The sequence below is a fragment of the Dacryopinax primogenitus genome (assembly GCF_000292625.1).
Source record: "Dacryopinax primogenitus strain DJM-731 SS1 chromosome Unknown DACRYscaffold_15, whole genome shotgun sequence".
In the NCBI taxonomy this organism is placed as follows: domain Eukaryota; kingdom Fungi; phylum Basidiomycota; class Dacrymycetes; order Dacrymycetales; family Dacrymycetaceae; genus Dacryopinax; species Dacryopinax primogenitus.
In genome coordinates this window covers 557,098-582,178 of record NW_024467212.1, presented here as the reverse complement: position 1 = coordinate 582,178, position 25,081 = coordinate 557,098, and the positions used below count along the sequence as shown (strand labels likewise).

General features: G+C 52.2%; 10 protein-coding genes across 10 annotated transcripts; 4 read left to right on the top strand and 6 right to left on the bottom strand.

The window, feature by feature from the left end:
* Positions 1 to 1,621: 1,621 nt before the first annotated feature.
* DACRYDRAFT_17303 (uncharacterized protein) lies at positions 1,622 to 3,256 on the top strand (the record flags this gene model as incomplete). Its single annotated transcript, XM_040771274.1, has 7 exons — positions 1,622 to 1,828; positions 1,872 to 1,979; positions 2,032 to 2,148; positions 2,202 to 2,417; positions 2,481 to 2,673; positions 2,719 to 3,070; positions 3,127 to 3,256. 7 exons carry the CDS (start codon positions 1,622 to 1,624, stop codon positions 3,254 to 3,256), a joined length of 1,323 nt encoding a protein of 440 aa, XP_040626546.1.
* Positions 3,257 to 3,838: 582 nt separating this feature from the next.
* Positions 3,839 to 5,536, top strand: DACRYDRAFT_109752 (uncharacterized protein; the record flags this gene model as incomplete). Its single annotated transcript, XM_040768935.1, has 6 exons — positions 3,839 to 4,207; positions 4,258 to 4,367; positions 4,436 to 4,601; positions 4,649 to 4,910; positions 4,962 to 5,353; positions 5,402 to 5,536. 6 exons carry the CDS (start codon positions 3,839 to 3,841, stop codon positions 5,534 to 5,536), a joined length of 1,434 nt encoding a protein of 477 aa, XP_040626545.1.
* A 230-nt stretch (positions 5,537 to 5,766) lies between these two features.
* Positions 5,767 to 6,834, top strand: DACRYDRAFT_109751 (uncharacterized protein; the record flags this gene model as incomplete). The annotated part of the gene is made up of 1 exon (XM_040768934.1): positions 5,767 to 6,834. The coding sequence occupies one exon, from the start codon at positions 5,767 to 5,769 to the stop codon at positions 6,832 to 6,834; it is 1,068 nt and encodes a 355-aa protein (XP_040626544.1).
* DACRYDRAFT_117842 (uncharacterized protein) lies at positions 6,794 to 9,315 on the bottom strand (the record flags this gene model as incomplete). The annotated part of the gene is made up of 7 exons (XM_040770468.1): positions 6,794 to 7,275; positions 7,330 to 7,983; positions 8,033 to 8,432; positions 8,486 to 8,553; positions 8,601 to 8,725; positions 8,775 to 9,136; positions 9,207 to 9,315. 7 exons carry the CDS (start codon positions 9,313 to 9,315, stop codon positions 6,987 to 6,989), a joined length of 2,007 nt encoding a protein of 668 aa, XP_040626543.1. The 3' UTR covers positions 6,794 to 6,986.
* Positions 9,316 to 9,724: 409 nt separating this feature from the next.
* On the bottom strand, positions 9,725 to 10,404 carry DACRYDRAFT_23712 (uncharacterized protein). The gene is made up of 2 exons (XM_040773357.1): positions 10,279 to 10,404; positions 9,725 to 10,212 (listed from the first exon to the last, which is right to left on the bottom strand). Exons 1-2 carry the CDS (start codon positions 10,325 to 10,327, stop codon positions 9,791 to 9,793), a joined length of 471 nt encoding a protein of 156 aa, XP_040626542.1. The 5' UTR covers positions 10,328 to 10,404; the 3' UTR covers positions 9,725 to 9,790.
* Positions 10,405 to 11,197: 793 nt separating this feature from the next.
* Positions 11,198 to 11,926, bottom strand: DACRYDRAFT_23711 (uncharacterized protein). The gene has a single exon (XM_040773356.1). The coding sequence runs from the start codon at positions 11,818 to 11,820 to the stop codon at positions 11,296 to 11,298; it is 525 nt and encodes a 174-aa protein (XP_040626541.1). The 5' UTR covers positions 11,821 to 11,926; the 3' UTR covers positions 11,198 to 11,295.
* Positions 11,927 to 12,820: 894 nt separating this feature from the next.
* Positions 12,821 to 14,351, top strand: DACRYDRAFT_55769 (ThrRS/AlaRS common domain-containing protein; the record flags this gene model as incomplete). The annotated part of the gene is made up of 3 exons (XM_040775345.1): positions 12,821 to 12,953; positions 13,002 to 13,157; positions 13,207 to 14,351. 3 exons carry the CDS (start codon positions 12,821 to 12,823, stop codon positions 14,349 to 14,351), a joined length of 1,434 nt encoding a protein of 477 aa, XP_040626540.1.
* Positions 14,352 to 14,829: 478 nt separating this feature from the next.
* DACRYDRAFT_23710 (uncharacterized protein) lies at positions 14,830 to 15,887 on the bottom strand. The gene is made up of 4 exons (XM_040773355.1): positions 15,723 to 15,887; positions 15,569 to 15,671; positions 15,269 to 15,515; positions 14,830 to 15,214 (listed from the first exon to the last, which is right to left on the bottom strand). Exons 1-4 carry the CDS (start codon positions 15,806 to 15,808, stop codon positions 14,952 to 14,954), a joined length of 699 nt encoding a protein of 232 aa, XP_040626539.1. The 5' UTR covers positions 15,809 to 15,887; the 3' UTR covers positions 14,830 to 14,951.
* A 765-nt stretch (positions 15,888 to 16,652) lies between these two features.
* On the bottom strand, positions 16,653 to 18,343 carry DACRYDRAFT_23709 (uncharacterized protein). Its single transcript, XM_040773354.1, has 6 exons — positions 17,924 to 18,343; positions 17,768 to 17,870; positions 17,579 to 17,716; positions 17,420 to 17,528; positions 17,209 to 17,369; positions 16,653 to 17,157 (listed from the first exon to the last, which is right to left on the bottom strand). Exons 1-6 carry the CDS (start codon positions 18,031 to 18,033, stop codon positions 17,065 to 17,067), a joined length of 714 nt encoding a protein of 237 aa, XP_040626538.1. The 5' UTR covers positions 18,034 to 18,343; the 3' UTR covers positions 16,653 to 17,064.
* A 395-nt stretch (positions 18,344 to 18,738) lies between these two features.
* Positions 18,739 to 20,036, bottom strand: DACRYDRAFT_23707 (S-adenosyl-L-methionine-dependent methyltransferase). The gene is made up of 6 exons (XM_040773353.1): positions 19,876 to 20,036; positions 19,800 to 19,822; positions 19,656 to 19,748; positions 19,410 to 19,605; positions 19,081 to 19,357; positions 18,739 to 19,032 (listed from the first exon to the last, which is right to left on the bottom strand). The coding sequence occupies exons 1-6, from the start codon at positions 19,978 to 19,980 to the stop codon at positions 18,827 to 18,829; spliced, it is 900 nt and encodes a 299-aa protein (XP_040626537.1). The 5' UTR covers positions 19,981 to 20,036; the 3' UTR covers positions 18,739 to 18,826.
* Positions 20,037 to 25,081: the final 5,045 nt, after the last annotated feature.

Here is a 25,081-nt window from a genome sequence, read left to right as displayed (position 1 = left end):
AATATGTGGCCTATCAGCTGTGCAGTCTCCCGACACGAAATCGAGCAGTCACGGAGCTGACCAATGGCTGTCCCATAATAGCACACAGAGTCAGGGCACGGCCCGAACCACTTCGACCGACGTCGCCCGATGTATCGGGCCGGCCGGTCGTAGGGTATCTGCTTCCGTCCATTGGGCAAAAACATCAGCACGTGAGCAGCAGGCGTTCAGACCCAAGAGCGCGTTGTTAATTCGCGTTGAGCTTTCCTGACCCTTCCAAAATGGTGTCGCACTGTTCATTATGATACCCTTTGCTGCTGCACATACCCCACTTCGGAATATGGCTTTTACAAGAGTCAGTGCACTACCACCAGCGCCTTTCAGAAAGTGCACCGCCTTCAATGCGACCTGTCAGGAAGCTTACAAATGCAAGTGTTTGGTCCTTCATCGAAGTTGTTGCGTAATGAGATACTGCATTATATACATCAACCGGTGGCCAAAAAATCTCGTATGGTTTGAATCTCTTGCTGTGCCTTTTGCACCGTAAACAATATAGCGTGAGGCGATGTCATCATCCAACAGGATAGACTGAGCGCTTGATGACGTGAACAAATCCGGTTTCTGCTGGCATACGTGTTACATTAGCAGTGCGTTGTCTGTCCTCTGAATTCTCAACTGTACGAACTTATACCACGGCTTTCTATGGAATGATATTCGATTACGCTCGGATTTTGGACCGCGCTCGTCGAGGACCCCTGAACATGCCGCCTGGTTGCCCATGAGCATCTCTATATTACATAATCAGGAAGGTCCGGAATCAAATAAGTGCGGCAGTGCAAAAGTCTGAATATATATGTTTCATTATTTGTGACTCTTTTTTTATGCTTCAAAGCATCAACAAAGTGCAATATATTAATATAACATGTTTACATAGCTGTCGCTAGAGGTGTATAAGTAAGCAATGAAGGTACTTAGCCATACCCGGAATTGCTTCCTTTTGTGGCTGTGCGAGCATACTCGCATGTGATCAGCTTGGTACGCAATTAATGACAGCATACAATATTAATGAGTTGGCTTTGCAGCACCCATCGATAGCAGCAAGTACTCATATTAATATTATTAATAAGGTGCCCAGAATATTCACCTTTGCACGGTCATATACTTACTCCCTCATTCATTATTTTCCTCCGAGTCCCTCGGCTCCGTGCCTCTGAGCCCCACGGAATCAAATCAGCTTCCGCTTCGGGGCTTCTTGTGGGACCAAGAGGGGTCTTTATACGGGGTCTTTTTGCTCAGCCACCGCTAACTCAATGGGCCAGGGTCCAAATTAGGGCGTAATCGAATATCATTCCATAGCTTTCGCGGGCCCATCAGGGTCCACTGATTGCTCTGTTCCTCCAGCGTTCTGATCTTTGCTGTGTGCACTCCCATGGACATCTTGATCTCCCGGTATGACTGGGACGTGCTTCGCAACGAAGCATCAGGGCTGTGTAGGCGAAAGAACAATCAAGGATCTTGGTATCTCTGCCGGTAACTACGATAGAATGCCGGCGGATTAGCAGCCTGACCGAGCCGTATATTATCTGCTCCAATTGCTTCAGAGTTGACTTGGAAGTCTCGACATAACTGTCAGCTCACTCTCATGCCGCTTCTGCCTTCGCCGCCGCCCTCTCGCACTATATCCGATGCGACATCGGAAGACGTCAAACCAACTCTGACAAGGCCTCGGCGTCTAATTCTGTGCTTTGACGGGACGAGCAACTTATTTGACAAAGAGAACACGAATGTTGTCAAATTGGTCTCATATCTTAAGAAGGATGATCTCAATGAACAGCAAGTGTATTATCAGGTCAGCATAATTATCTACGGAACTGGTACACATTCGCTCACAGGAGAAGACCGGGGTTGGTACATACATCCCTCCAGGGACATCAATGCGCTTCGCTGTGTCTATGGCTAAGCTCGTTGATCAAGCGGTGGCTTGGGATATCGGCAATCATGTGAGTCGAAGGGTATGCTTACATCAGAGCAGTTCTCTGATGGTCGGCTCAGATCATGGGCGGGTACAGCTTTCTGATGCAGAACTGGACACCAGGGAGTAAGATCTCGATTTTCGGTTTCTCGCGTGGCGCATACACTGCCCGAGCGTTAGCGGGGATGCTGCACAAAGTGGGTCGGGTCGTAGATGGACAGAACTGTAGGCATTCTAATGGATGCAACAGGCCGGTCTCCTCTCAAGGAGCAACGAGGAGCAGGTCCCTTTCGCATACAAGATGTATGCCACAGGCAGCGACATGTGCGACGGCTTCAAGACAACCTTCTGCAACCCGGTCGAGGTTGATTTTCTTGGCGTATGGGATACGGTTTCCTCTGTCGGTGTGCTGACGAAGACGGACCTCCCCTTCACCGATTCGGCACAATTTATTCGCGTCTTCCGCGTAAGGGCGCTTTACCTTCCATTTACCCACAAAAGTTATTGAGCTTCTTCCTCCCCTTGACAGCATGCCGTCTCTCTGGACGAGCGACGATGCAAATTCAAGGCGAATCTATGTGAACTCTCCTGTAGCCGATGCATGGAGATCAGGATGCGCAACGCCAAATTAAGTGAAACTGAAGAGGACGACATTAAAAGCCTCGAATGTGATGAACCGCACACTGACGTTGAGGAAGTCTGGTTCGCTGGAGGACATGGCGGTGCGTACATAGCCAAAATCATACACTAGATGAGAAGCTGACCAGAGACAGATGTTGGTGGAGGGTGTGTGACAAATGGGGTCGCACATAGCGCGAACCGCATTCCACTTGTGTGGATGATCCGAGAGATGGTGCTCTCCAAGACGGGGATAGAGTTCAACACGGATGCACTCAATCGTGACGGTATCAAGCTTCCCACGCCAGATGCACGTGTACATCTTGTCTCTAAGCTGGACCTGCGCTACGCGGAAGACGTAAAGGCGCCCATTCACGACTGGCTAAACGAGGACAAACGCTGGTGGATCCTTGAATTGCTACCTTTCACCTATCGAGTGCTTCGGAAGAAGGAGCAAAAGAAGAAAGTGAAGAAATCGAGCAAGTGGAGGTTGTCGCCCTGGTACGCACACGTCCTTCCTGCCAATCAAACAAATGAAACAAACTGACTCGTTATAGGCCAAACTTTGGACATTATCGAAACTTGCCGAGCGAGAACATGAAGGTTCACGTCTCCGTCCTCGAACGAAGATCCAACAATCCGTCCTATGACTTTAGGTGGACCAAAGATCCAAAATGGATCCAGTAAATCACACCTCTGCGTGGTTGATGAACAGGTCGAGTGAACGAATATATCTTTGACGACGAACGAACCGATTTTCTGATAATTTACGTCATCACGAGTCCACGAACTTCTACGCACTTCACGCAACTTGTATCTGTTATGAACTAATAATATAATGTGAACGTCCATCACGACTTACTGTTCCATGAGCCGAACAGAACACGCCGAGACCGAGTGGCTATGTACGCTGACTGGGCAACTCTCCATCTCCCACACAGTTCGGCGCTTATTGCCTGGTACTGTAACTTGTAGTACTAGTACACTGCTTCACAGCATGGATCGGTGTCGGCTGACTCGATTACAACTCGAACCCCTGTCCTGGCTGTGTTACATCTCTCGGCGGCTCCTATCGTCACAATTGCTTGAGGCGCGGCTTCGGGACGTCATACGTCAAATTCTTATATCCTCCTAGGAGAGCGCTAGTATGGAATCTTGGGCACTGGCTGTGGGATCGCCTAACGTCAAGACAAGCCGATTTAATTTAAGGAGGTATTCAAATAGGTTTAAGAGGTTCGCAATAATTCGCCTTCGAGCTACTGTACACTCATGACAACCCGCACATCCCAGCCTGCGACATACGGGCTACTGCAAACGGGCGACAAACATGGACAGGTTGTTGTAGAAGATGTGGCTCTGACAGATTCTCCGACTGTGGGCTCTCCGACGGCTATCCACCCACTCCCTCCCCCTAAACAGCTTATTCTCTGCTTTGACGGCACCAGCGATCTCTTTGACTCGGCCAACACGAATGTTGTGCGGCTTGTGTCCTATCCAAAGAAGGATGACTCAATGCACCAACAAGTGTATTACCAGGCAGGCATCGGGACATATATCAAATCAGGCTGGATGATGCCGTTCATGGTACACCTCGCGAAGGTATTCGATATGGCCGTTGCGTGGGATATCTGCAACCATGTGAGAGGACGAACCGCATCGAAACTGGAATTATTGTTCATTTGCGGCAGATCATGGGTGGGTACACATTTCTGATGCAGAACTATGCGCTAGGTGACAAGATCTCTATCTTTGGCTTCTCACGTGGAGCGTATACTGCTCGAGCTCTTGCCGGTTTGCTGTACGAAGTCGGCCTGCTCACCAGCGCCATGTTGAACAAGTTCCCTTCGCATTTTCAATGTATCAAAGGGAGAATAGGGAGGGCTGGAATATGAGCGATGGATTCAAGCACACATTTTGCAATGAGGTTGAGGTGGATTTTCTTGGTGTATGGGACACTGTCGCTAGCGTGGGCTTGTTTCGCAGCAAGGATCTCCCATTTACAGCCAGCGATCATCACATACGTGTTTTCCGAGTGCGTCATGCCCACTTGTATCTCTAGCAGGCTCACTTCCTATTCAGCATGCCATTTCGCTGGACGAGCGTCGCTGCAGGTTGAAGGCGAATCAATGGCAGGAACCTTACGCCCCACCGAATTCGAACGCCCCAGACGAACCTGGCACCTTACACCCACATTCGCGGACTCGCCGCACGAAGAGGTCAACCAGTCCGTGTCCGTACGGCACCTTGCCTCCTGGTCAAAGCCTTGCTGGGAGTGTTGACATTGGCGGAGGTAGTTGGAGCACGGATGTCTCAGATGTATGGTTCGCAGGCGGACACGGCGGTATGCATAGTCCATGTCTGATCGAGGGATAGACGCCTCATTCCAAGACAGACGTTGGTGGCGGATGCGCGAAGAACGTCGATCTTTGTGCGGCATCCCGCATCCCCCTTGCTTGGATGGTGCGCGAGATCGTCCTCTCTAACACCGGCATCACCTTCGACGAAGCGGCCCTATCCCTGGACGGCATTTCTCTTCCTTCTCCGGAATTCGGTCCTTCCATCCTGGTCAAGAACCCGGACGGGGAGCTGAACACCCGCCGGGTGCTGGCAGAAGAGAACTGGGTGGAGAACCTTGACAAACGCTACGCGGAGGATATCAATGCACCTGTCGGTGATCAGCTTAAGCAGGCGTTCTACTGGTGGATGCTCGAAATGCTGCCGTTTACCTACCGTGTACCCAAATCAAAGAAGGGGCCCGGCAACTGGAAACTGTCACCCAGATTGGTACATTCCCTGAAATATTGCTTGTCATCTGATGCTTGTTGTTCCCAGACCCAATTTGGTTCGCCTCGCACACTGCAAGGAGAGAAGATCAGGATGCATGTCTCGGTGCAGTCACGCATGAAGAATAGCGACTACTCACCGAAAGTCAAATATGGCAACGCCCAAATTGAGTGGGTCCACTGAAGCCTGGTTATCTATGAGTTGTTTCCTCGAAGTCATATGATTTCATACTTATGATCAAATGTTTAATGATTATATATGTTTTATGTCACTCCAGGCAAATAACTATACATAGTACTAGTATTCAGGAGAGGAGTCATCCGCGTCAACTGTTCCTCTCATTCTGGCGATTCAACCCGGTCTCTCACCTTCTCTATACAATAGCCTACGCGTCCTGTCAAAACGAGTCCACCATGCCTGATTACCCAACGGTGTACGCAACATGCCACTGTCATGCGCACCGTTTCCCCGTATTCCTCGATCCTAGTACTCTGCCCAAATCCGAGGCTTGTTGTCACTGCGATGTCTGTCGTCACTCCGCCGGAGTGCCGTTCGTAACCTGCATTCGCATTCCGCACGCTCTCTTTCCTCTGACGGCCCCCGACCCGGACAATACAACTCGGAGCAACGCAGGGGATGGACATGATACTGCCCTCCCCAAAGGAATCACATCCTATCGTTCGTCTGGTCATGCTGCGCGGTACTTCTGCAGTATCTGCGGCTGTCACATCGCCATGCACTTTTGCAATCAATGGTTCCTCTCCGTGGGATGCATTACTTTTCCCTCTCTTCCAGAACCGGGTCTGCAAGAAGAAGAGATGCGCGCTGTGGATGGAATTTACAAGATCAGCTGGCATCAGTACCTGGAAGACACGGGCGACGGCGGAATCATGAAACTGATGGATGATGGTCTTCCGCGTTATGCCATCAGGACGGACGGAGCACTCTTCTCCATTCGCACTTCCAATGCTCCTGCACCAACTCACAGCTCCGACGCGCCTATCAAGACCAAGACGGGAGATGTTCTCACGGCTCGCTGTCGGTGCGGCTCGGTGCGGGCCTCCATCCTCCGTCCATCTGCCATCCCTTCTGGCCCGGGCGTAGCGAAGCGCGGGAGCTCTGACGGTCAGCGCTGGCTTAGTGGTCACTGTATGTGCACCGACTGCCGACTCACGTCAGGATACCCCGTCTCGAGCTGGACGTATGTGGGCCGTGAGCATTTGAAGCTCGAAGGGGAGGGGTTGGTGTATTACCAGAGTTCGCAGCGGGCGAAGAGAGGGTTCTGCAGGACTTGCGGCGCGAGTGTGATGTGGGACGGCGGAGGGGATACGGTAGACATCGCGACGGCATTGTTTGAACGGAACGAAGGAGAGGGGGTGAGCGCAGTAGAGAGGGAATGGACGTGGTTGGAGGGAGGCGTGAGTTTCGCTGGAGATGCGAGGGACCGAGGAATGAAGGCAAATGCGAGCACAGGCGCTTAGAGGGGATGCGAGGATACATGGTCATACAGAGTGGTATTAGTATTATGGGTTGTTGGGTTTCCTAAGAACCAAGAGACAGCATGGCTACGCAGATTTCAGCTACATCCAAGCGATGGGGATCTACAGCATTACACCACCGACGCACCCACACTCTAGTCCAGCTGTATGACATTGTCATCCTCGTCGTCATCTAAGATCAGCACACCGTTTTCCTCCCGGAAGTTCGTCTCCTTTCCAGTGGGCGCCTTGACAGCGCCTCCTTCTGTGCGAATACGTTTAATAGCTCGTGTGTCGTCCACTTCACCTTCGTCTTCTGGGGCGGAACGCTTGAGGGATTTTGCTGGGGTTAGAGGTTCTGAGGGTACAGGAGGCAGGACACGAGACGGAAGAGGAGGAAGTTGAGCAGGCACAACAAACGGCTTAATGTCGCCTTGATCAGGTCTGCAAACACATATAAGCACTCCGAAAACGTGACTCGTAAAACGTTGCACGTACGGCAAGGGTAACAGGACGAGAACTAGGTTGACAACCTTCCCTTCATAATCGGTGACTATCAAGCTCTTTCCCCACGTCACGCCCATATATGCCAACGTCTTCTTCGCGTTCTCTCCCATCTCGGGCTCGAACAGCAGCCTGTTCCCCTCGTACACATATGCTTCCCGTAATTCCTTCTCGTTCTCAGTTCTGTTCATGTCTTCATCGTCATCGTCATCTTCATCCTCCGCTTTCGCAACTCCAACAGCTCGCAGCACATCGCCCAGAATCGCAATCTCTGGATTGCAAGGGAAAGGCACGTATACATCCTTACAGATCGCGCAATACGGGTTGGGAGGGACCATCGTGCTAGTACCAAGGGGAGAGTGCGGCTTCTTGCGCACATAGACGCTTCGGATTAGATGATATGCCTTTTTGAGCAGGTGCAGCGCCTGCAAGACGATCATACCGGAGATCATTGCGTTCGTTGTGGCGATCGCTGGTATGATGTTGCCTGCCATTTCCTTGACCTCCCAACGGGTCTTGGTTGGGATACCGTAACAGATCGCACGCAGATTAGCAGTGGCAGTCACAAAGTCGAGCGCATCGTCATCATCTTTGTCGAAGCTGAGCGGCTGGCTAGTCGACGCCTGGCGTGCTGCTAGTCGTTGCACACTGAGAGTGTATTAGCGCGCTTTTCGCCCTGCTTTGCGAGACGACACACCTTGACGCAAACAGCTCGACATTATCCTCCAAGCTCAACTCCTTTCGATCCTTGAGTCCGCTCGCGCTATCTGGACTTCCATTCGCCTCCCTCTTTCCATTTTTCAGCCCATTCACCGTCTTATTCACCAGAGCCTTGCTATTTGTACTGGCATTAGTAGTCTTCACCGTGCCCGGCTTCTTCCGCTCAGGCAGAACGAAAGATCGTGCACGGATGGCGGTATAGTCTAACGGAACGGGTGGAGTCCGCGATTTCCACATGTCTTCCATCCCCAGTAAACGGTTGATATCAGCATTATAGATCTTGTCGAAGACGAGGGATGGCGCGTTGGGGGAAGAGAGAGAGGAGCGTATCGCGGAGAATGCAGCGGCTTCCACGCGCAGTTCGGCGATCTCGGTCGCTGGTGCTGTGTTAGGGCCAGCTGCAGCACAAACCACAAAACCAGTCACATACGATTCTCCCCGTTTTTTAATGCCTCCGCAAATTCCGCATCATCGTCTTCTGATTCACCAAACAGTTTACTAATACGGGCATCAGAAGATACCAGCTGCTGAGTATCAATACACACCTGAACAAGTAGGTTTTCGCCCATACGATACAGTGGACCGGCGTACTCGGAGTACTTCGTATCGTACATACCGGGAATGTCTTTGGCGTGTCCTTCGGCAGGCATGCGAAGCATTCAGTTCGATCCTACATTCCCATCAGCATCTTCTGATGGAGTACAACACGCGCTGCATACTTTGACAATCGGTTGCACCTGCCCCATATACCCCGCTGTACCGCTCTCCACCAGAGGCACATTTGCAGCGATGCACATCCTATTCACGTGTAGCCTCGCAGCCATGTTATCCAACGCGTTCAGGACGATATCAAACCCGCTGAACCAGGCGAGATCGAACCGCGGCTCGAAGATATCCGCGTGGATAGGTTCGATCGTGCATGCCGGGTTAAAGGAACCGGCGGTGTCAGCAGCGACGAGCGCTTTGGGCTGCTTGACGTCCTTTTTACGGAAGAGAAACTGGCGATTGAGGTTGGAGAGGTCGATCGTGTCCAGATCGAGGATTGTGATGTGTCCAAATCCGGTAAGTAGGAGGGTTTTCACTGTAAATAGCCGCTCAGACATGAAACTTGGAATATGCGCGGATTGATCGCGCATATATAGAGTACGCACGGAGCTCGCAGCCTATACCACCCGCGCCGACGAGCAAGACGCGCGTGTTTCCCAGCTGGGCAAACAGGTCCTTGCCGAGGATAGCACGAGCATACGCGTCTCGGCCCATATTCTGCTACTTCTTCTAGTTATCAGTGAGGAAATTGAGTATGAACGAGAGACGGGTGGTAGTTGAGTGAGGGGACGCGAGGTGGAGAGGACGCTGATGTGACAGGGTTCGAGGAGCAGGAGATTATTATTGTGGGCGGTGGGTATCAGCGGTGAAATAATACCGCGGCGACCGCGGCGTTAAGGAAAATACGTATCTATGACCGATATTTTTAGATTTCGCAAGAAAGGAGAGGAATACGGGATACGCTCATATGTACTGTTTTGGAGAATGGGAGGAAATAGCCTAAGATGGGATGAGCGATGACATTTTTTGCCTAGATGACGTCCACTGGAGGAAAGAAGCATCCCCTTGGGACCACAGCACATACATACTAGCAATACACTGGCAGTACCTGACATAGAACAATCCTCACTAGCTTTTACAAACCTCCCAACAACCCTTTACAGCCTCCTAAAAGCACTCAAAATAGTTACTAGTCCAGAATGAACCCATCCCTCTTCATACCAGACAAGATCTCATCCCTCAACCTCCCATCCCCCGCTTCCGCCATAAACCTCGGTTTCTCCCAAACCGTCCATTCTCGTAACACGCCCGCCAATCCCTCACCTTTCCCGCCCTCCTCCCCTTCACCTTCCAGCTCTAGCATTCCAAGGTTCACGTCCAGCTCCGATCTTCCCGGAAGACGCTTGCCGACGCTCGCCCCGCACTTGCCGCAAAACAGTCGCTGGGTGCCTTTCTCCGGGGAGCTATCGTACGTCTTCAGCGTCCCCTTCTCGAGCCAGGTAATATAGTCGTTATCGACGGAAATGAAAGACGGAAGAAGATGACCGAGCGAGAGCCTGCAATCCGTGCAAAAGCACAGGTGCGCTTTCCATTTCCGTCCCAACGGTCCTCCTTCCTCCGGGCGTCGGATCCCAAGCCTCACTCCCTGGCATTTGCACCCCGCCTTGCGCACCTCTCTTCCCTCTGCGTCCTTGTGCTCTACCACAGGTCCAACTTCCTCGGGCATGACGAACTCCAATCCGGGCCATGTGGCCAAGAAGTTGCGTTGCTGGTCGAGCCAGCGTGCGAAACCTCCATCTCCGGGCGGGGCGACCTGGTAGTGCAGGGAAAAGTCTTCATATACTTCTTTGGGGGTATGGGAGCCAAGATCGAGCGCTCCCATCGTGACCGGCCACTGGATCGTCCCGCCCATGCTAGCGACTTTCCACACTCCTGCAAGGCATGTACCACAGGTCGTGCAAAACACCCTCGCACCGCGAGGTGGGGTGATATAGCAGGACAGTCCTTCAGGAAGTCCGACAAACGTCGGGGGCTCGAATCCGGGGAAGATGTTAGCGAGTTGAGGTAGAGCGGCGTGTGTGATAAAAGGTGCGCCGGAGATGTGACGGCAGGAGAGACAATGACATGTCCAGCTGCGGAGAGGAAGCGTAGCCTTGGGCACTTGGACGGGATATCGATGCGTTCCGCAATGGCAGGTAAGGTGCAGAGTTATCTCGTCTGACATCATTGGGCAAAGGTCAAAGTGTTGACTGTTGAGCAGACGACTGTTATACAATAATACCCCTATTTGAGACGTTTATGCAGAGAACCATCGATATGGGCCACGTCCCCAGCCACGTCCACCATTCCACTCATGCCAATCCAAGGGCAGGATCCCTGATCATGTACGCGTAGGTGATGGCGCAGCAAGCGATGCCAATAGTTACAGCGTGGACTGTTCTGATAGGACATGATGACTCGCGATCGGTAATAAGAAGAAGGTATGTCTCGACAATTATGACATCATCGGGTCCGAGGACGTTTCGCTCCTTTGCCTTCATTGACACAAGAATGTCATGCGTTCGCAAGTGTCCGCCTGTGCGTCCACAACGCACATGCAATTTCTATCAAAAGTCAAAGCTAATTCTTAATTCCCAACAACCCTATTCAAACTCTCAGAAGTCCTCGAACAGAAATTTGAAGCTTCATAAGCCGTCAAAACCCATCCCTCTTCATACCCATCAAGATCTCATCACCCAGCCTCCCGATCTTCGTCTCCTCCAAGAACCGAGGCCCGTTCCAAACCGTCCATTCCTTCAACACCCCCGCTAGGCCCTCGCCGTTCCCTCCCTCCTCCGACTCTCCATCCAGCTCGATCATGCCCAGATTCACGTCCAGTTTTGATCCGGAGGCGAGCCGCTTGCCGACGCTCGCCCCACACTTGCTGCAAAAGAGTCGCTGAGTGCCTTTCTCCAAATTACTGTCGTACGTTTTCAGCGTTCCCTTCTCCAGCCAGGTAATATGGTCGTCGTCGACGGAAACGAAGGACGGCAGGAGATGACCAAGCGAGAGCCTGCAGTCGGAGCAAAAACAATGGTGTGCATCCCATTTCCCCTCCGAGGCCAGATCCCCAGAGCGGAGGATCTCGAATTTCACGCCTTGGCATTTACACCCCGCCGTGCGTACCTCTCTGCCCTTCCCGTCCGTGTGAGACTTCACATGCCCCACCTGAGCAGGCATCGAGAACGTATCCAGGCCCGGCCAAGTGCACCAGAAGGTGCCGTCCTGGTTGAGCCAGCGGGCGAGCCCCCCGTCGCCCGTCGCCGAGCACTGGAAGTGCTGGGATAAAGCTTGATACACATCTTCCTGTGCGTTGGAGCCCATGTAAAGCGCTCCAAGGGAAACAGCCCACTGGGCCGCCCCGCCCATGGACTCAGCTTTCCAAACCCCGGCCAAGCTCGACCCGCAGATGCTGCAAAACACCCACGCGCCCTGATCACGCATGATATACGCGCTGAACCCGTCTGGCAAGCCCTGGAAAGTCGGAGGCTCGTACCCGCGGAAGATGGGGGCGAGCTGGGGCAGCGAGCTGCGGGTGATGAAGGGCGCGCCGGTGACGTGACGGCAGATGGAGCAGTGGCAGGTCCAGCTGGGGAGGGGAAGGGTGGATTTGGGCACTTGGAGGGGGTATCGATGAGCGCCGCACTGGCAGGCGAGGTGGAGAGTTATCTCGTCAGACATGGTTGGTCGAGGTAGTAATAGTTAATTGCTAGGTGATCGCGAAGAGCTGGTTGAATGAATCTCGACATCCATTTTGGCCTGTATTTGAGCACTGTTCGCCTGTTGAGAGAAGCCTAAGATATGGATGGCACAGTCACAGTTCCAGTCACATCAAGACACAGAGAAGCATTCCAATAATCAGCGAGGCGGATTATGAGTCAAGCAATGATCGAAAGAGGATATTAGGACGGAAGGCTGTTGCCGCTTCGTGGAGCGGTCGACACACTCCGCAGTGAGAATCGCTTGGCAGGGTGTTCAGCGTGATCGGGGATAGAGGGGAATGTCCGATCAGTCAAGAGCAAGGTGTACATATTATCATGTTGTTGACTACCGGATGTAGAGATATTCCGATCGGAAGCGACAAGTAGTCCGTGTGAATGCCGAAAAAGGTATCTTTGTCATGTTGGCAACTCGCATTGTTCACTTCATCTCAAGGACATCCATATTCCGCTTGTCAACAATGGCAGTCGCATCCCCCATCCTTCCACCGCTCCCTGCTCATCTCATCGCACCTTCTATACCTAACGACTACCTTCGCCCATTCTCGTTCCCTCTTCCGAAGCATAAGTTTGTAGGAGTGCTCGCCTGCCAGCGTACGCCTTCTTGGGAACACGATTGTGGATATCTGACTTCTCGTGCAGGAGACCCACTCCTCAAAGAACTGGATACAAAAGTCACACGATGTGAGAAACGATCTGCACCTGCACCAGCTACGGGCAAGGGAAGCGGCAAAGGCCAGAAGGGGAAGAAAGACGAACCAGTCGTAGAGCTCTGGGAAGTCGAACTAGAGGATACCGGTACGCGTCCTTCTGCATCTGCTCATGCACAACTCACGTGCCTGAACAGTGCTCTTCCCCGAAGGCGGCGGACAGCCCTCAGATACAGGGACGATCGTCGACCTCACCAGCGGCACCTCTGTCAAAGTAGAAAAGATACTCCGACACGGGCTAACAGCAGTGCACTACTGCCTCTCCCCGCTCCCTGTCGGCACCAGCGTGCGCATACATGTTGACTGGGACCGCAGGTGGGACCACATGACTCAGCATACAGGCCAACACGTCCTTTCCGGGCTATTTGACACCCTCTCCCTACCCACGCTCAGCTGGTCTCTCACCCCATCCCCCCAAGCGTGCTATATCGAGCTCCCGCGCACGCCAACAGCGACCGAGCTCGCCCACGTACAAGAGTCCGCCAACCAGCTCATACGCGCCAACACACGCGTACACGTCTCCCTCTCCCTCTCCGACAGTGCCTCGCGACCCAAGAGCATGCCGGAAGACTACGTCGGCGGGGTAGTACGCGAGGTAGACATCGTAGGTGTCGACCGAGGGCCGTGCTGTGGCACCCACCTCCCTTCGCTCGCTCCGCTGCAGATGGTGTACGTCTTCCCCTGGACTACGAGTGTGAGGGGTACGAGCGCGAGAGTGTACTTCGCCGTTGGCCCGAGGGTGCTGGCTGCTCTCGCCCCCGCGGCGGAGGGGCTTAGGCAGGTAGGGCTGGAATTGGGCTGCGCGCAGACGGAGGCAGTAGACAAGGTTCGGGAAGTCATTGGGCAAGGGAAGGACGCGCGAAAGCGGGAGCAGCGGGCGAGAGAGGAACTGGCGGGGTACGTCACCCGTGAGGTGCTTGATGCGGCTGAGACGGTAGATGGGGTGCTCGTGGGCACTCTTTTCCGCCAAGAAGAGGACAGTCCCGCATCCCTCGAGTTCCTCAGTAACGTCTCCTACCGCATTAAAGACTTGCTCGAAGCGCGCGGTACTACTTCCTACCTGTTCGCTTTGGCCTCCAGTGGTCCGGGAGGCAGCCCACTGGTGATATTCGGCATGCCGGAAACGGGGGTGGTCAGAGCGGGGGAACTGGTGCGCGAGAAGCTGGGAGGGGTGAAAGGCGGAGGGAGGGGCAGGTGGCAGGGGAAGAAGGCGGAGGGCAAGTGGACGGAGGAGGAGGAGAAGGTGGTGGGGGAGATCGTTAGGCAGGCTGCGGGCTTATAGACGGCGAGTGGAATTCAATTCCCGAGGCTCGCACGCGTTGGATCTGTATACGGGAACGGTAGATTTTGTTCGGATGATGGATTGGATGCGTAGAGATTGCTACATAGATTATTGTCATGTAGAGTTAAGTAAGTACAGGATGTATCACCTCGAGTTTCTGGAATTGTTACTGTCCGTGTTGTCAATGAGTGCTCCGTCCCTAATTTGTATGTCCACTCCATACATAAAGTAATACCGGCTATGAAACACAAAAGGAAACTAAGCCGCTATATACCCTGCCCATCGGCCGTCATGATTGTATGATATTTGTGTCTTGGCGCCTGCGCACCGTTTGGGCAGCGAGAAGAACCACCGGGGATGCGGCGCTTGACGGCCTGAGCGTTCTCTTGGCACACGGAGGAGACCACCTTACGGCATTATGGAATCCTTTTTGATATTTACGGATAGGCACATTCAGAAACTCCATGTATTGTTTCTCGCTAATGCTACTATGCCACAACAGGGTAAGAATGAAGCCAAGTCAAACAACATCGAGAGGATTGTACACTACTCAGCCAGCACAGAAGTCCCAAATGTGCAGAGTATGACCCAGCAGAAAGCTCACGCTTGATGATGCTCCTTCTTGCGGAACTGGCCTGTCGGAAGGGTGAAGATCGTATTGTCCTCCGTGTACAGGCTTGCAGCGCCGACGTAGAATGTCAACAGCCCTGTGATGATGCCCATCGCACCTGCGGCTTTGGTGACCGAGGCCATCTGCGTGAACTCGGATACGGCGAGCACGAGGATCGTGCTGCAGATCATGATCGCAAGGGAGAGCATGGCGATGGAGGTGCGGAGCGCGCCGAGAGTAAGGAGGACACCCACTGCGCGGGGAATGTCAGCTACTGATGGACGGTCATACGAGGGAATACACGTACGGATGAACCAGGTAATGAGGTAGATACCGATCGCATTGTGTAGTTGAGCGGCTGTCTGTGGGGTTGCATTGTACGCGCTGAGAATGCCAGTGCCGGGGATGAAGATAAGACCGTACGACCCCCAGAAGGTGCTGAAGAGACCGAAAAGCGTCGCGCCGAAGGTGTTGCCGCAAGCCATCTCCCACATGCCGGCGCAGAACTGGCCGAAACCACCGCAGATCAGTGCCATGCCGACGATCAGATTATCCTAGAATGGGTCAGATGGGATCGGAATATAGAATATAGACATAGGGCGCTTACGGTCGTCACACCGTCAGTCTGCACCATGTACATGGAGAGCATGAACACTGGAGCGCCGAAAGAGAGCACGCCGAGTGGAGCTGGGTTGGCGAACTGCCTATGGCTGCTAGTCCGTAAGCACAAACACACGTCTTGCTTGGATCAGAGAACATACTAGGTTGGCAGCGCCGGCTGAGTATCTTGCCTAATGAGAACAGGGACAGACATTGGGCTCTCTTGCTTGAGGTCGGTAGAAGACATTTAATGAGTGTTGGTCGAGTCGCTGATGCCAAGCAGAACAGGAAGAGACTTCTGAGGGAAGACACTACCCTTGTGTTGAGACGAGGTCAAGTTGGGGCATTTCTCCTGCCAGATCCAGCTCAAGTTTTTATACAGTGCTTGATGGCGGAGCACGGAGCGGGATTACGGTCCTCAAGGCCGCTCAGGCCACCGCTTGGATAGAGATCGAGTGGGTGTCGCGCAACTGATCAAATTCCGACGTCCAGAAGCTTTGGAAAACACGTTCCCCAGTGTACGGGCCCTGAAAAGAATGGATCTACGGTTTCTTCGAGGAGATGATTGGTTGGAAAGGTCCACGCTGCAACACCTGCAGCGGGCAGCGGGGGGCTCCGATTGCGGCCGAGAGATGTACCGCCAGGATGTCCTATACATACCAAACAATATTTTTTATCGATAAGGGTTCAGAAGAAAACAGGCGCTGAGGGACTAGGAGAAGATCCGGGGAGTAGCTCGTAGAGCGGCGTTAGAGAAAGAGGCGAAAGCGAGGTGCGAATCAGGGTGGAACAGCTCAATGAACTGATTCCACCCACAAAATGACGATCATGAAGTGCGAGAGACATTCTAGCCACCCAACCTTCAGCCTATTCTCTGATAATTAAAATCAGCAGAACTAATTGATCAGTGGCAAGCAGAAGTCGCAGACGAAGAGGCGCCCTGGAGTGGTGGGCCTGAGCGGCGGTCCTAGACGCCCCTCCACGTGACACAGGAATAATAACGCGGAAGCTATCACAGTTCTTCTTTACGTGTGAAAGCAGGTTGTAAAATCCTCTCATCGATCTGTCACCGGAAGGCAGTGATGGTTACGGTCCCTCCAGATGTGTCCTTCACTTGGTCGTTGGAGCTCGCCATCAGTTGACTCTCGTAACTCTTGGGAACTCGCGCAACCGTCAGCTTCTTTTGGCGAACGAAATTCACACCCTTTTTGCTTTCTTGCCGTAACACTAGTCTGGCATACCAGCTTCTGAGGCGTTCCAGCAATTCATTCCGACTCACCACGTGTTGAAAAGCGGCGTGCGGTCCCGATCCACACGCTATAACCTGGTCATCAAACGGGATCGTGTATTGGAATTAGAGCGTAACAGAACCATGGCCGTTCGCTCCTTCCTTACCGGACTTCTTCCACCTGATGGTCTGAAACGAATGAAGTCCAGGCATTGGAGGAAAGCCTACTCGTGACTAACTATTCACATCAACAAGACCCAATCGCGGATTGGGGACTACACTTTCTCCTTGGGCAGCTCACCCGTCGGCAAGGTGAACAGAGACACATCCTTTGTGTAAAGAGTCGCTGCACCAACATAAAAGGCGCCCTGCAGTGTAATTAGCACATGGAGTACCTCGTGTTATCCTTGGATGCTCACAAATGCGGCAAGAAGACCGAGATACCCGCCAGCGAGCGTAACCTGCGGATTTTGGGTGAACTGCGCAACAGCCAGCACGAGGATGACGAGATCAACCAAGATGATCAGGCCGGCCAGCACGATAGAGGACCGGAATGTGGCAAAAATCATGATGAAGATCACTTTGGTTGAGAGTGAGCATCAAACTTTAAATGCTGGTTAGTTTACTCACAGATGAACCAGGACGTCAAATATACGCCAAGCGCATTGTGAAGCTGAGCCGCATCCGCCGGGTTGTCAGTGTAGGCGCCGAGGATACCGGAGCTAGGTATGTAGATCAGCTGTATATATGCGTCAGCGCTGAGCATCACAGAAGCTATAGGATCCCTACACCGAACGACAACCAGAAACCCGAGAAAAGTGAGAACACGGTCCCGCCGAAGGTGTTGCCGCAGGCAAATTCCCACATCCCAGACAGTAGCTGGGTCAATCCACCGACCATTAGCGCCATTCCGACAACGACATTTGACTGTGTGCTCAGTCAATATTTGGATAGACAGGCAGCAAGTGAGGAACGTACAACCGCGACATCACGGACCTGGACGTTGAACATGGACAACACGAAAGTTGGTCCCGCGAAGGACAAGACACCGAGAGGGGCAGGGTTTCCAAATTTACGATGACTGAGCGCCTGTTTGTCAGGCCCTCTCTTGCACTCGCGAAATAGGGGACTCACTATTGAGGGAAGGCCGGCATCGACAAAGTGAGCTGTCGTTCAAGAGGCGGCCTTCCATCATGTTCGTGAAGGGAACCGTTCTCATGCTTGCTTTCGAGAGATGGAGACATATCAAATTCTCGAGGAGGAAGAGTTAGGAGAGGAGGGGGAAGAGGAAAGGAAGAGGATACCAGGTCGAGAGGTACATCATCAAGTGCGGCGATGTGGTTTATATGTGAAAACTTGCTTGTGCTTCTCCGAAGCCATTTTCCCCCACGACCTCTGCGCGGTGCACTGGCCGCACGATCGATATCCTGCAGTAATGTCCCCTATTCAACTTCCTATTCTGTTTTTCCATGGGAATCCCAACCCACGACCTTGGCTCACCATATTCAGGCACAGCCGGTGACCAGCCCGAGTAGCAAGACCCTAAGAAATCAGAGCTCCAAGAGGTTCCTCGTGCGGTGGGTCATTTCCGAAGCAGAGCAAAGAGCCCCACTTTCCGTTGTCCCCCGCGCTCAAAATCTGTTCCCACGTATATTCCTCCGCATGACCTTCGCAACTCCTTCCCCCAAACCCTCGTGTTTTAACGCGGGATTCGCAGACGGCTTCTTGAATGCATAAGTTCATTCTGGGCCGAGTTCTCTGTCATTTTCATCTCTAATATCGTAACCCAGCGAAACACAGGATTATTTCCGCAGCTCCATAGACTTCGTCCAGCAAGCTTGTCTAAAAATCATTATTTTTCTTTGTCACACCGATCGGGAGCGGCGGAATGGGCGGAGAAAACAACCACAAATTGTGGTGGAAGATCAGGCACGCATCAAGGAGGTAGTTTCTTCAGTTTTCCGGCCGCCGGCGGAGGTCATTAATCCATGTAACTGAACCGAGTTTGTTACCACTCTAACTGCAGAATAGGAAACTTTAATTGTGTGCTGTATTCTCCGTCTTGCGCGCCCAAGTGAAAAACATCGGCATGTACAGCCAATGGTCAGGATCGTGAATGGTGTCTGCGTATGCCTTGATGATTTCCGGAGTCATACCGCTTTCACCCATTCGAAGATGAAGGCTGGCATAGGCCCGAGTGAGCGAAATACGCATCACTTCTCCCACTTTATTTAGTGTCTCATCTGCGAGGTGTCAGGCGCTGTTTAGTAGAAAAAGCGCAGAAGACTTACCGCTCTTGTACGACATCATCGGGGCGTGGAACTCGAGGCACTGCACCTCGCCGAACAACTTGGAATCCTCCAACCATGCTTGTAGCTTGACACCAGTGTCAGCATCCACTTTGGTCATGCCCATGTGAGCGTGATAGACACTGTAGAACTTCGAGATCCCATCAGGCAAAGGCCCATTCTCCCTGTAGACATGGTGGTCGATGTCTTCCAATAGCAGATATCCACCGGGCCTCACCGCGGAGGCAGCCTTGGCGGCAAGCTGGGGCCAGTTAGGCATCTGGCATGGATGGTTAACCGAATACGTGGTTGAATATTTCGGGGGAACCAACATGGACTAGAAGGAAACGCATGTGCACAACATCGAAAGACTCCGGCTCGAATGGCCAGTCCTTCATCAAGTTGACCTGTTTGAACTCGCAATTGGCGGGCTTGTGTGTTTCATTGACTGGGGAGATGTCGACTGCGGTGACTTTAGCCTCGGGGTACTGCTCAGCCATCTCGAATGCCCAAATGCCGCTTCCGGCGCTGGGTATGAAAGTTAGCTGACAACTCTACAGAAATTTCAAGGGGCTCACCCGAGTTCTAAGATGTCTTTTGGAGTACCTAGGGGTGCCTTGGTGTTGACCCCGCCGAGGAATGCTTTCAACCCAGTGTGCATGTCGGTAAGCCTGCAGTACCGTCCTTAGCTTCTGCATCTCACCAGCGCCTAACCCACCGACCTCTGCCACTCCGAATCGTCATTCTAGGTTGGGTGCTGCTGTCAGTCTCCGTTGGTCGCAGTGACACATGACTTACAGGAATAGCATAGGGAGCATCAGCCCCATGATATCCACGCTTGGCCGGGGCGGCCTTCAGAATCTCTTCATGAGCGGGAGCCGTCTCAGTCGCGACAGGTGCCATGTCTCCAGTGTCGATCGTACCGTGATATCGATCGGGGATATGACGGGTGCGTGTACATAACAAACGGATCGCCGCCTTATATCTTCAAAAAGGCCAGAAGCCAGCGGAAAAAACGTTATTGTAATTCCACCACCGAAACTTCCAAACCAGGGAAGCAGCACTCCATTCACAATTCAGACACCGAGGCGAGGGCGTTTGATCGAGCGTATTGATCAAGAAGCCGGGGTTCAGGCAACGTCGCCAGCTCAGAATATCAGCCCTGGCGATGGAAATGAGATATTAACATGCGCCGGGCGCCATCATCGGTGACTGACCAGGGATAGCAAATGTGACGTGAGATCAGAGTTTCGTGGGATGTGCGATCAACAGTTTTCGCGTCGTTGTCCACAGCCACATGCAACACAAGAAGGCCAAGAATAACAGGAAGCGTGCAACGCGTGGGCTGCTGGTTTGATCATCCCAGTCGGTCGGCCACTAGCAGACCGAATCAGCTGATTGCTTTGCATCGAACAATTCATGCCCAATGGCGAGAGATGCGGGGGAAGACTAGCGCGCCACGAAAGGGTCCGGGATCATTGCGTTCATCCTTCGGGCAGACAAAGATCTCCCGCTCTGCCGTATAAACCTAACACCACATGAGGCCTGCTCTTTGGGGCAATACTGCACTTCCCACCGCAGGAGTCGGACTGAATTGTCGAGCAGTCAAATGTCAAAGTCAGACGAACAGACGTAGAATGGGGGTTCTTCGTCTGGGCTTGGGCTTCTCTGAACCGGTGTCCAAGCCGGCGGCCATTTGGGCGTTGCATGAAGTATACCGACGTTTTTCACATCCGGGCAGAGCCATTTTCGGGTAGAAGGTCGATTGTAGTCGTGGTTGGTCAACCGCGGCAGTCACAAGGCGTTCAGCTCCCGCTGCCTTCGCCACTCAATTGCAGAAAGTCGGATCCTAATTTCTGACTCTTCTCTGCACATGCACTTACGACGACTTGTCGTACGAAGTCCAAACGTGGAGGGACTTCATCTCCTCCGTCTAACAACTCAATCCTCCCGCAACATGGAGGGGATAGTTCTCCCTTTAGCCCCCGTTACGCTCCACTGCTCTGGCCCGTTTCAGAAGCTCAACGAATATTGGGGTGGCATGTCAAATTTCGTGGAGAAGCCTCGTACATGAAGCGGAATCGCAGAGATATGAAAGAAGTCACCCCCTGGCCGTGTGAGCAAATGAAAGTGCTTCTCCGGCCCGAATGGCCGGAGCGCAACCAACAGGGTCGAAGCCTAACTCGACGCCCAATATTGTTTTGTCCACCAATCCTCATGTCTTTCAAACAACTGGCTACCAAAGAATGTCAATCACGTACTTCTCTGACAATTGTGAATGGCTCGGATTTCGACCTTTTTCTGGGGTTTGCCACCATCGAGGCAATTCGATTACTGAAATGCATTCCACCTTCAATTCGACGAGGTTCAAATGCATTCCACCTTCGACCTGTCGAATCGTAGCAGCATGCGTCTGATCATGTAGAGCGCGCAACGTGCCGTATCGGTAGTCGATCTTAATCACTCAGCTGTGCACGATGCAACTGATACATTCATGATTTAAGCTCTTCCACTGAAACCCGAGTATGGTCAGAATCCTATACCGTAGTTTAGCAGTAAGCGGGTCACAGCAGTGAGTGGGTCACATCACGGACCCTGTAATACATGATTGTCATGCATCTCCGTTGTACCCATGCCTCCCTCCTCCAATGAGCACTGAGTGCTCTTAGCTCTTGCCGCTATGAAGACCAATCCAGCATTGTCTATCCGAGAGGCTGCAAGGCAGTACAACGTGTTGAACTCAACACTGCAGCGCAGAATGGCTGGTGTCAAAGCACGCACAGATACGCATAGTCCGCATGCCAAGTTGACAGCAACCGAGGAGAGGGTGGTCATTGACTATGTGCTGAGGCTGGAGGAGCAGGGGTTTCCAGTGCGAAAGGGAGATTTGGAAGGGATGGCGGATCTATTGCTTGCAAAGAGAGGAGGGTTGAAGGTCGGGGCGGCATGGGCAGACCGGTTCATCCGACGACAACCAGAGATCAAGACTCGGCTCTCCCATCCCCTTGACTACCAGAGAGCATGGCAGGAAGATCCACAAGTGTACGCTGCATGGTTCTGGCTTGTGACCAATATGCAATCAAAATATGGTGTTCAGCCAGGCAATTTCCATAACTTCGATGAGACCAGCTTTGCCATAAGCATGATCAGAGCGACAACGGTTGTGATAAGCAGTGAACGGACAGCCCGGCCAAAGGCTATCCAGCCAGGGAACCGGGAGTGGGCAACAGCTATCTGCTGCATTGCAGCAGATGGGTACGTGCTCCCCCCTTTTCTTTGCGTGCTTGGGCAGCACCACCTTGCAACATGGTATGTGGACAACAACATCCCGGAGGATTGGGCTGTCAAACCCACCGACAAAGGCTGGACGGACAACACTACTGGTCTGGAATGGCTTATGCACTTCAACAAGTGTACTGAGAACCGCAGGATTGGTCAATACCACATGCTGGTCCTTGATGGTCATAGGAGCCATGTCACAGTTGAGTTTAACCAGTATTGCAAGGATCACAGAATTGTCCCCCTCTGCCTACTGCCACACTCATCACACTATACTCAGCCTCTTGATGTCAGCATCTTTGGGTCTTTGAAGCAGGCATACTGCAACCAGATCTCTTGGCTCTCACAGTGTGGCATCACAAGCATCACAAAGCCCAACTTCTTTGCCACATTCCACACTGCATTTGCATTGGCATTCACAGTTCAAAATATTAAGAGTGGATTCCGAGGTGCTGGTCTGGTGCCTCTGAATGCAGAGGCAGTCATATCAAAGCTCACATTACACCCACAGATGCCTACACCTCTGCCAGTCAATGAAGAACTGGAGCAGCCATGGGTCTCACAAACACCAAAGACTGCAGCAGAGACTGCCTCCCAAGCAACACTCATCAAGAACAGGATTGCCCAGCATCAGGGGAGCTCACCTACCTCAATCTATGCATTGATTAACCAGCTTGCAAAGCATGCCATTGAGCAAGACCATCACATGACACTCTTGACCAGATGAGTGCAGCTTCTCAAAGAGACAGTTGACCACCTTTCCAGACATTGCAGGATCAAGAATGTCCATCTCCAGGACTCTGGAGTACTTACTGGTGCACAAGCCAATGAGCTCTTGGCAGAGCAATGTGTTGGTGAGCTGGATGGGCAGGATCAAGGCAGAGGGGAGGCTTGGTTGAATCAAGCAAATCTGGGTGCACAATGCTGTAGACTCTGCAGATTGCCTGGACACAACTCCAGGATGTGCCCTGGTGCAGAACAAGTAGATAATGTGCCTGTACAGCGGTCTGATTAATGAGATGTTGCTTTAATGGTGAGATATTGTACATCCATCACAGAGGGTCCACAAACCTGACCCATTCACTGCCCTGACCTGCTCACTGCTTAACTACATTATAGTGAAGCAAATATGAAGAAGCATGGAGCCAATGCCATGTGTGAAAAAGCACATGGCTGCCATGCAAAAATGCTGGCATGGGGCCTTCGGGGTTTTCAAGCCCTGCTCCCACAGCCCCTGGGGCTTTTGCTCCTTGATCTCATAGCCACCACTAGAAACAGACGCGTCTGTTACTACCAGTGGCTGTGACATGTTTGCAGAGGTAATTCCTCCGATCCCTTTTGGGTGCATTTTGCCTACCATGACCCCTCAGGCATCCATGCAGAATTAATTTATATACTGTAAAAAACAAGACAAAGCTTGCAAATTAATTGTTGGAATATGCTTTATAAACCAACATGAAGAGACCAGACCCTAGTGCATCTTGAACTGCTACCACCTACTTCCTTAATTGGAAGGTCCGTGGTTGCTTAGGGCAGGCCTTGGGGTCATTTCAGGGATTTGCACCTGAGGGGTCATGGTAGGCAAAATGCACCTGAAAGGGGTCATCGGAGGAATTACCTCCATGTTTGCATCACTGCCACTTGCTTAAGAGCAGCTGTGTGCCATCCCAGGAGCGGCTGTGCACTGAATCCTGTTTGCTTACATGAGCAGGGTAGGGTTACCACGTCCCTAACCCTTTCTCACCTTCTACCCCAACCCTGAGAAACCTTTTTTTGCCATTCAAGTGGCTGAGGCCAGTGGCATATTATAATGTTGGTTTATTCTCTCAGATATTATCAAATGTGCTAATTTGTGATCTTCCCTTAGGCCGGATCTCACCACACCTCATTCTCATCAAGGAGTGAGGAACATGCAAGACAGGAACAACAACTCACATCACCTGCCAATCGACAGTGACATGTCCCTCAATCAGATCAAACACCAGTACCCCAACCTGTGTTTAATCTTCCAGCCCCTGTTCTTGCACCAGTGCAACCTCCAGAAGCTTATCAACTACCTGGAACACAAGAACATGCTGCTTGAAATCTCTATCTTGATGATTTGGCTGCATGTGCAAGAGCCATTATTGGAGAGGGCCCTTTGCCTGTTGTGCTCTCTCACCAAGAGCGACTTGCAAGAAGAGATGCAGGGAGACAACAACCAGAAAGAAATGTGAACCAACCCCCAGTTGCTGTCTCACACCAGGAGCTATGCCTTGCAAGGCAAGAAGCAGAAAGGGTAGAGGCTCACTTGGCAAAGTCTACAGCCCTATGCAATGATGTCCATACTGCAGTACATCACCACCTTTCAGCAAGTGACACAAGAAGCAACAGCAGGTCTTGCTCAGCTTCACCTTGACCATGATGCAGTATTTGGCTCAGCACATCTAGCTCCTAGACTTCAAGAGGCTGAAGATGCTGCCAGAGTTGGAGAGCTAGAAGAAGAAGCTGCAGAAGCTTTGGGAGCTATTCAGGCACAGCATGCCTGGGATCAAGATAGGGTCCAGCAATATGCTATGAAAGCCCAGTGAAATAGCAACAAAGTGATCAACCTGGGTGAAATGACTTATCAATGCTCCACCTGTCATGCTCTGCACTTTATCAAAGAATGCCACACAAATTCCTCAATCCATGAGCCAGTATTTACCAAGTGCTGTGCTGCTAGCCAGATCAAGCTCCCACCCTG

Excerpts from the sequence above, each read along its gene's own strand:
- DACRYDRAFT_23712 (XM_040773357.1), bottom strand. The coding sequence starts at position 10,327 with ATGCCCGAGGAAGTTGGACCTGTGGTAGAGCACAAGGACGCAGAGGGA. Across the intron at positions 10,213-10,278 it reads GCACAAGGACGCAGAGGGAA|GAGGACCGTTGGGACGGAAA; the intron begins GAGAGGTGCGCA and ends GCCCGGAGGAAG.
- DACRYDRAFT_23707 (XM_040773353.1), bottom strand. The coding sequence starts at position 19,980 with ATGGCACCTGTCGCGACTGAGACGGCTCCCGCTCATGAAGAGATTCTG. Across the intron at positions 19,749-19,799 it reads GACGATTCGGAGTGGCAGAG|GCTTACCGACATGCACACTG; the intron begins GTCGGTGGGTTA and ends ACGGTACTGCAG. Across the intron at positions 19,033-19,080 it reads GATGATGTCGTACAAGAGCG|ATGAGACACTAAATAAAGTG; the intron begins GTAAGTCTTCTG and ends GACACCTCGCAG.
- DACRYDRAFT_23709 (XM_040773354.1), bottom strand. The coding sequence starts at position 18,033 with ATGTCTCCATCTCTCGAAAGCAAGCATGAGAACGGTTCCCTTCACGAA. Across the intron at positions 17,529-17,578 it reads GTTTCTGGTTGTCGTTCGGT|CTGATCTACATACCTAGCTC; the intron begins GTAGGGATCCTA and ends GCATATATACAG. Across the intron at positions 17,370-17,419 it reads TTTGACGTCCTGGTTCATCT|TGATCTTCATCATGATTTTT; the intron begins GTGAGTAAACTA and ends TCTCAACCAAAG.
- DACRYDRAFT_23711 (XM_040773356.1), bottom strand. The coding sequence starts at position 11,820 with ATGCCTGCTCAGGTGGGGCATGTGAAGTCTCACACGGACGGGAAGGGC.
- DACRYDRAFT_23710 (XM_040773355.1), bottom strand. The coding sequence starts at position 15,808 with ATGTCTTCTACCGACCTCAAGCAAGAGAGCCCAATGTCTGTCCCTGTT. Across the intron at positions 15,516-15,568 it reads AGACTGACGGTGTGACGACC|GATAATCTGATCGTCGGCAT; the intron begins GTAAGCGCCCTA and ends GACCCATTCTAG. Across the intron at positions 15,215-15,268 it reads CCTCATTACCTGGTTCATCC|TGGGTGTCCTCCTTACTCTC; the intron begins GTACGTGTATTC and ends TTCCCCGCGCAG.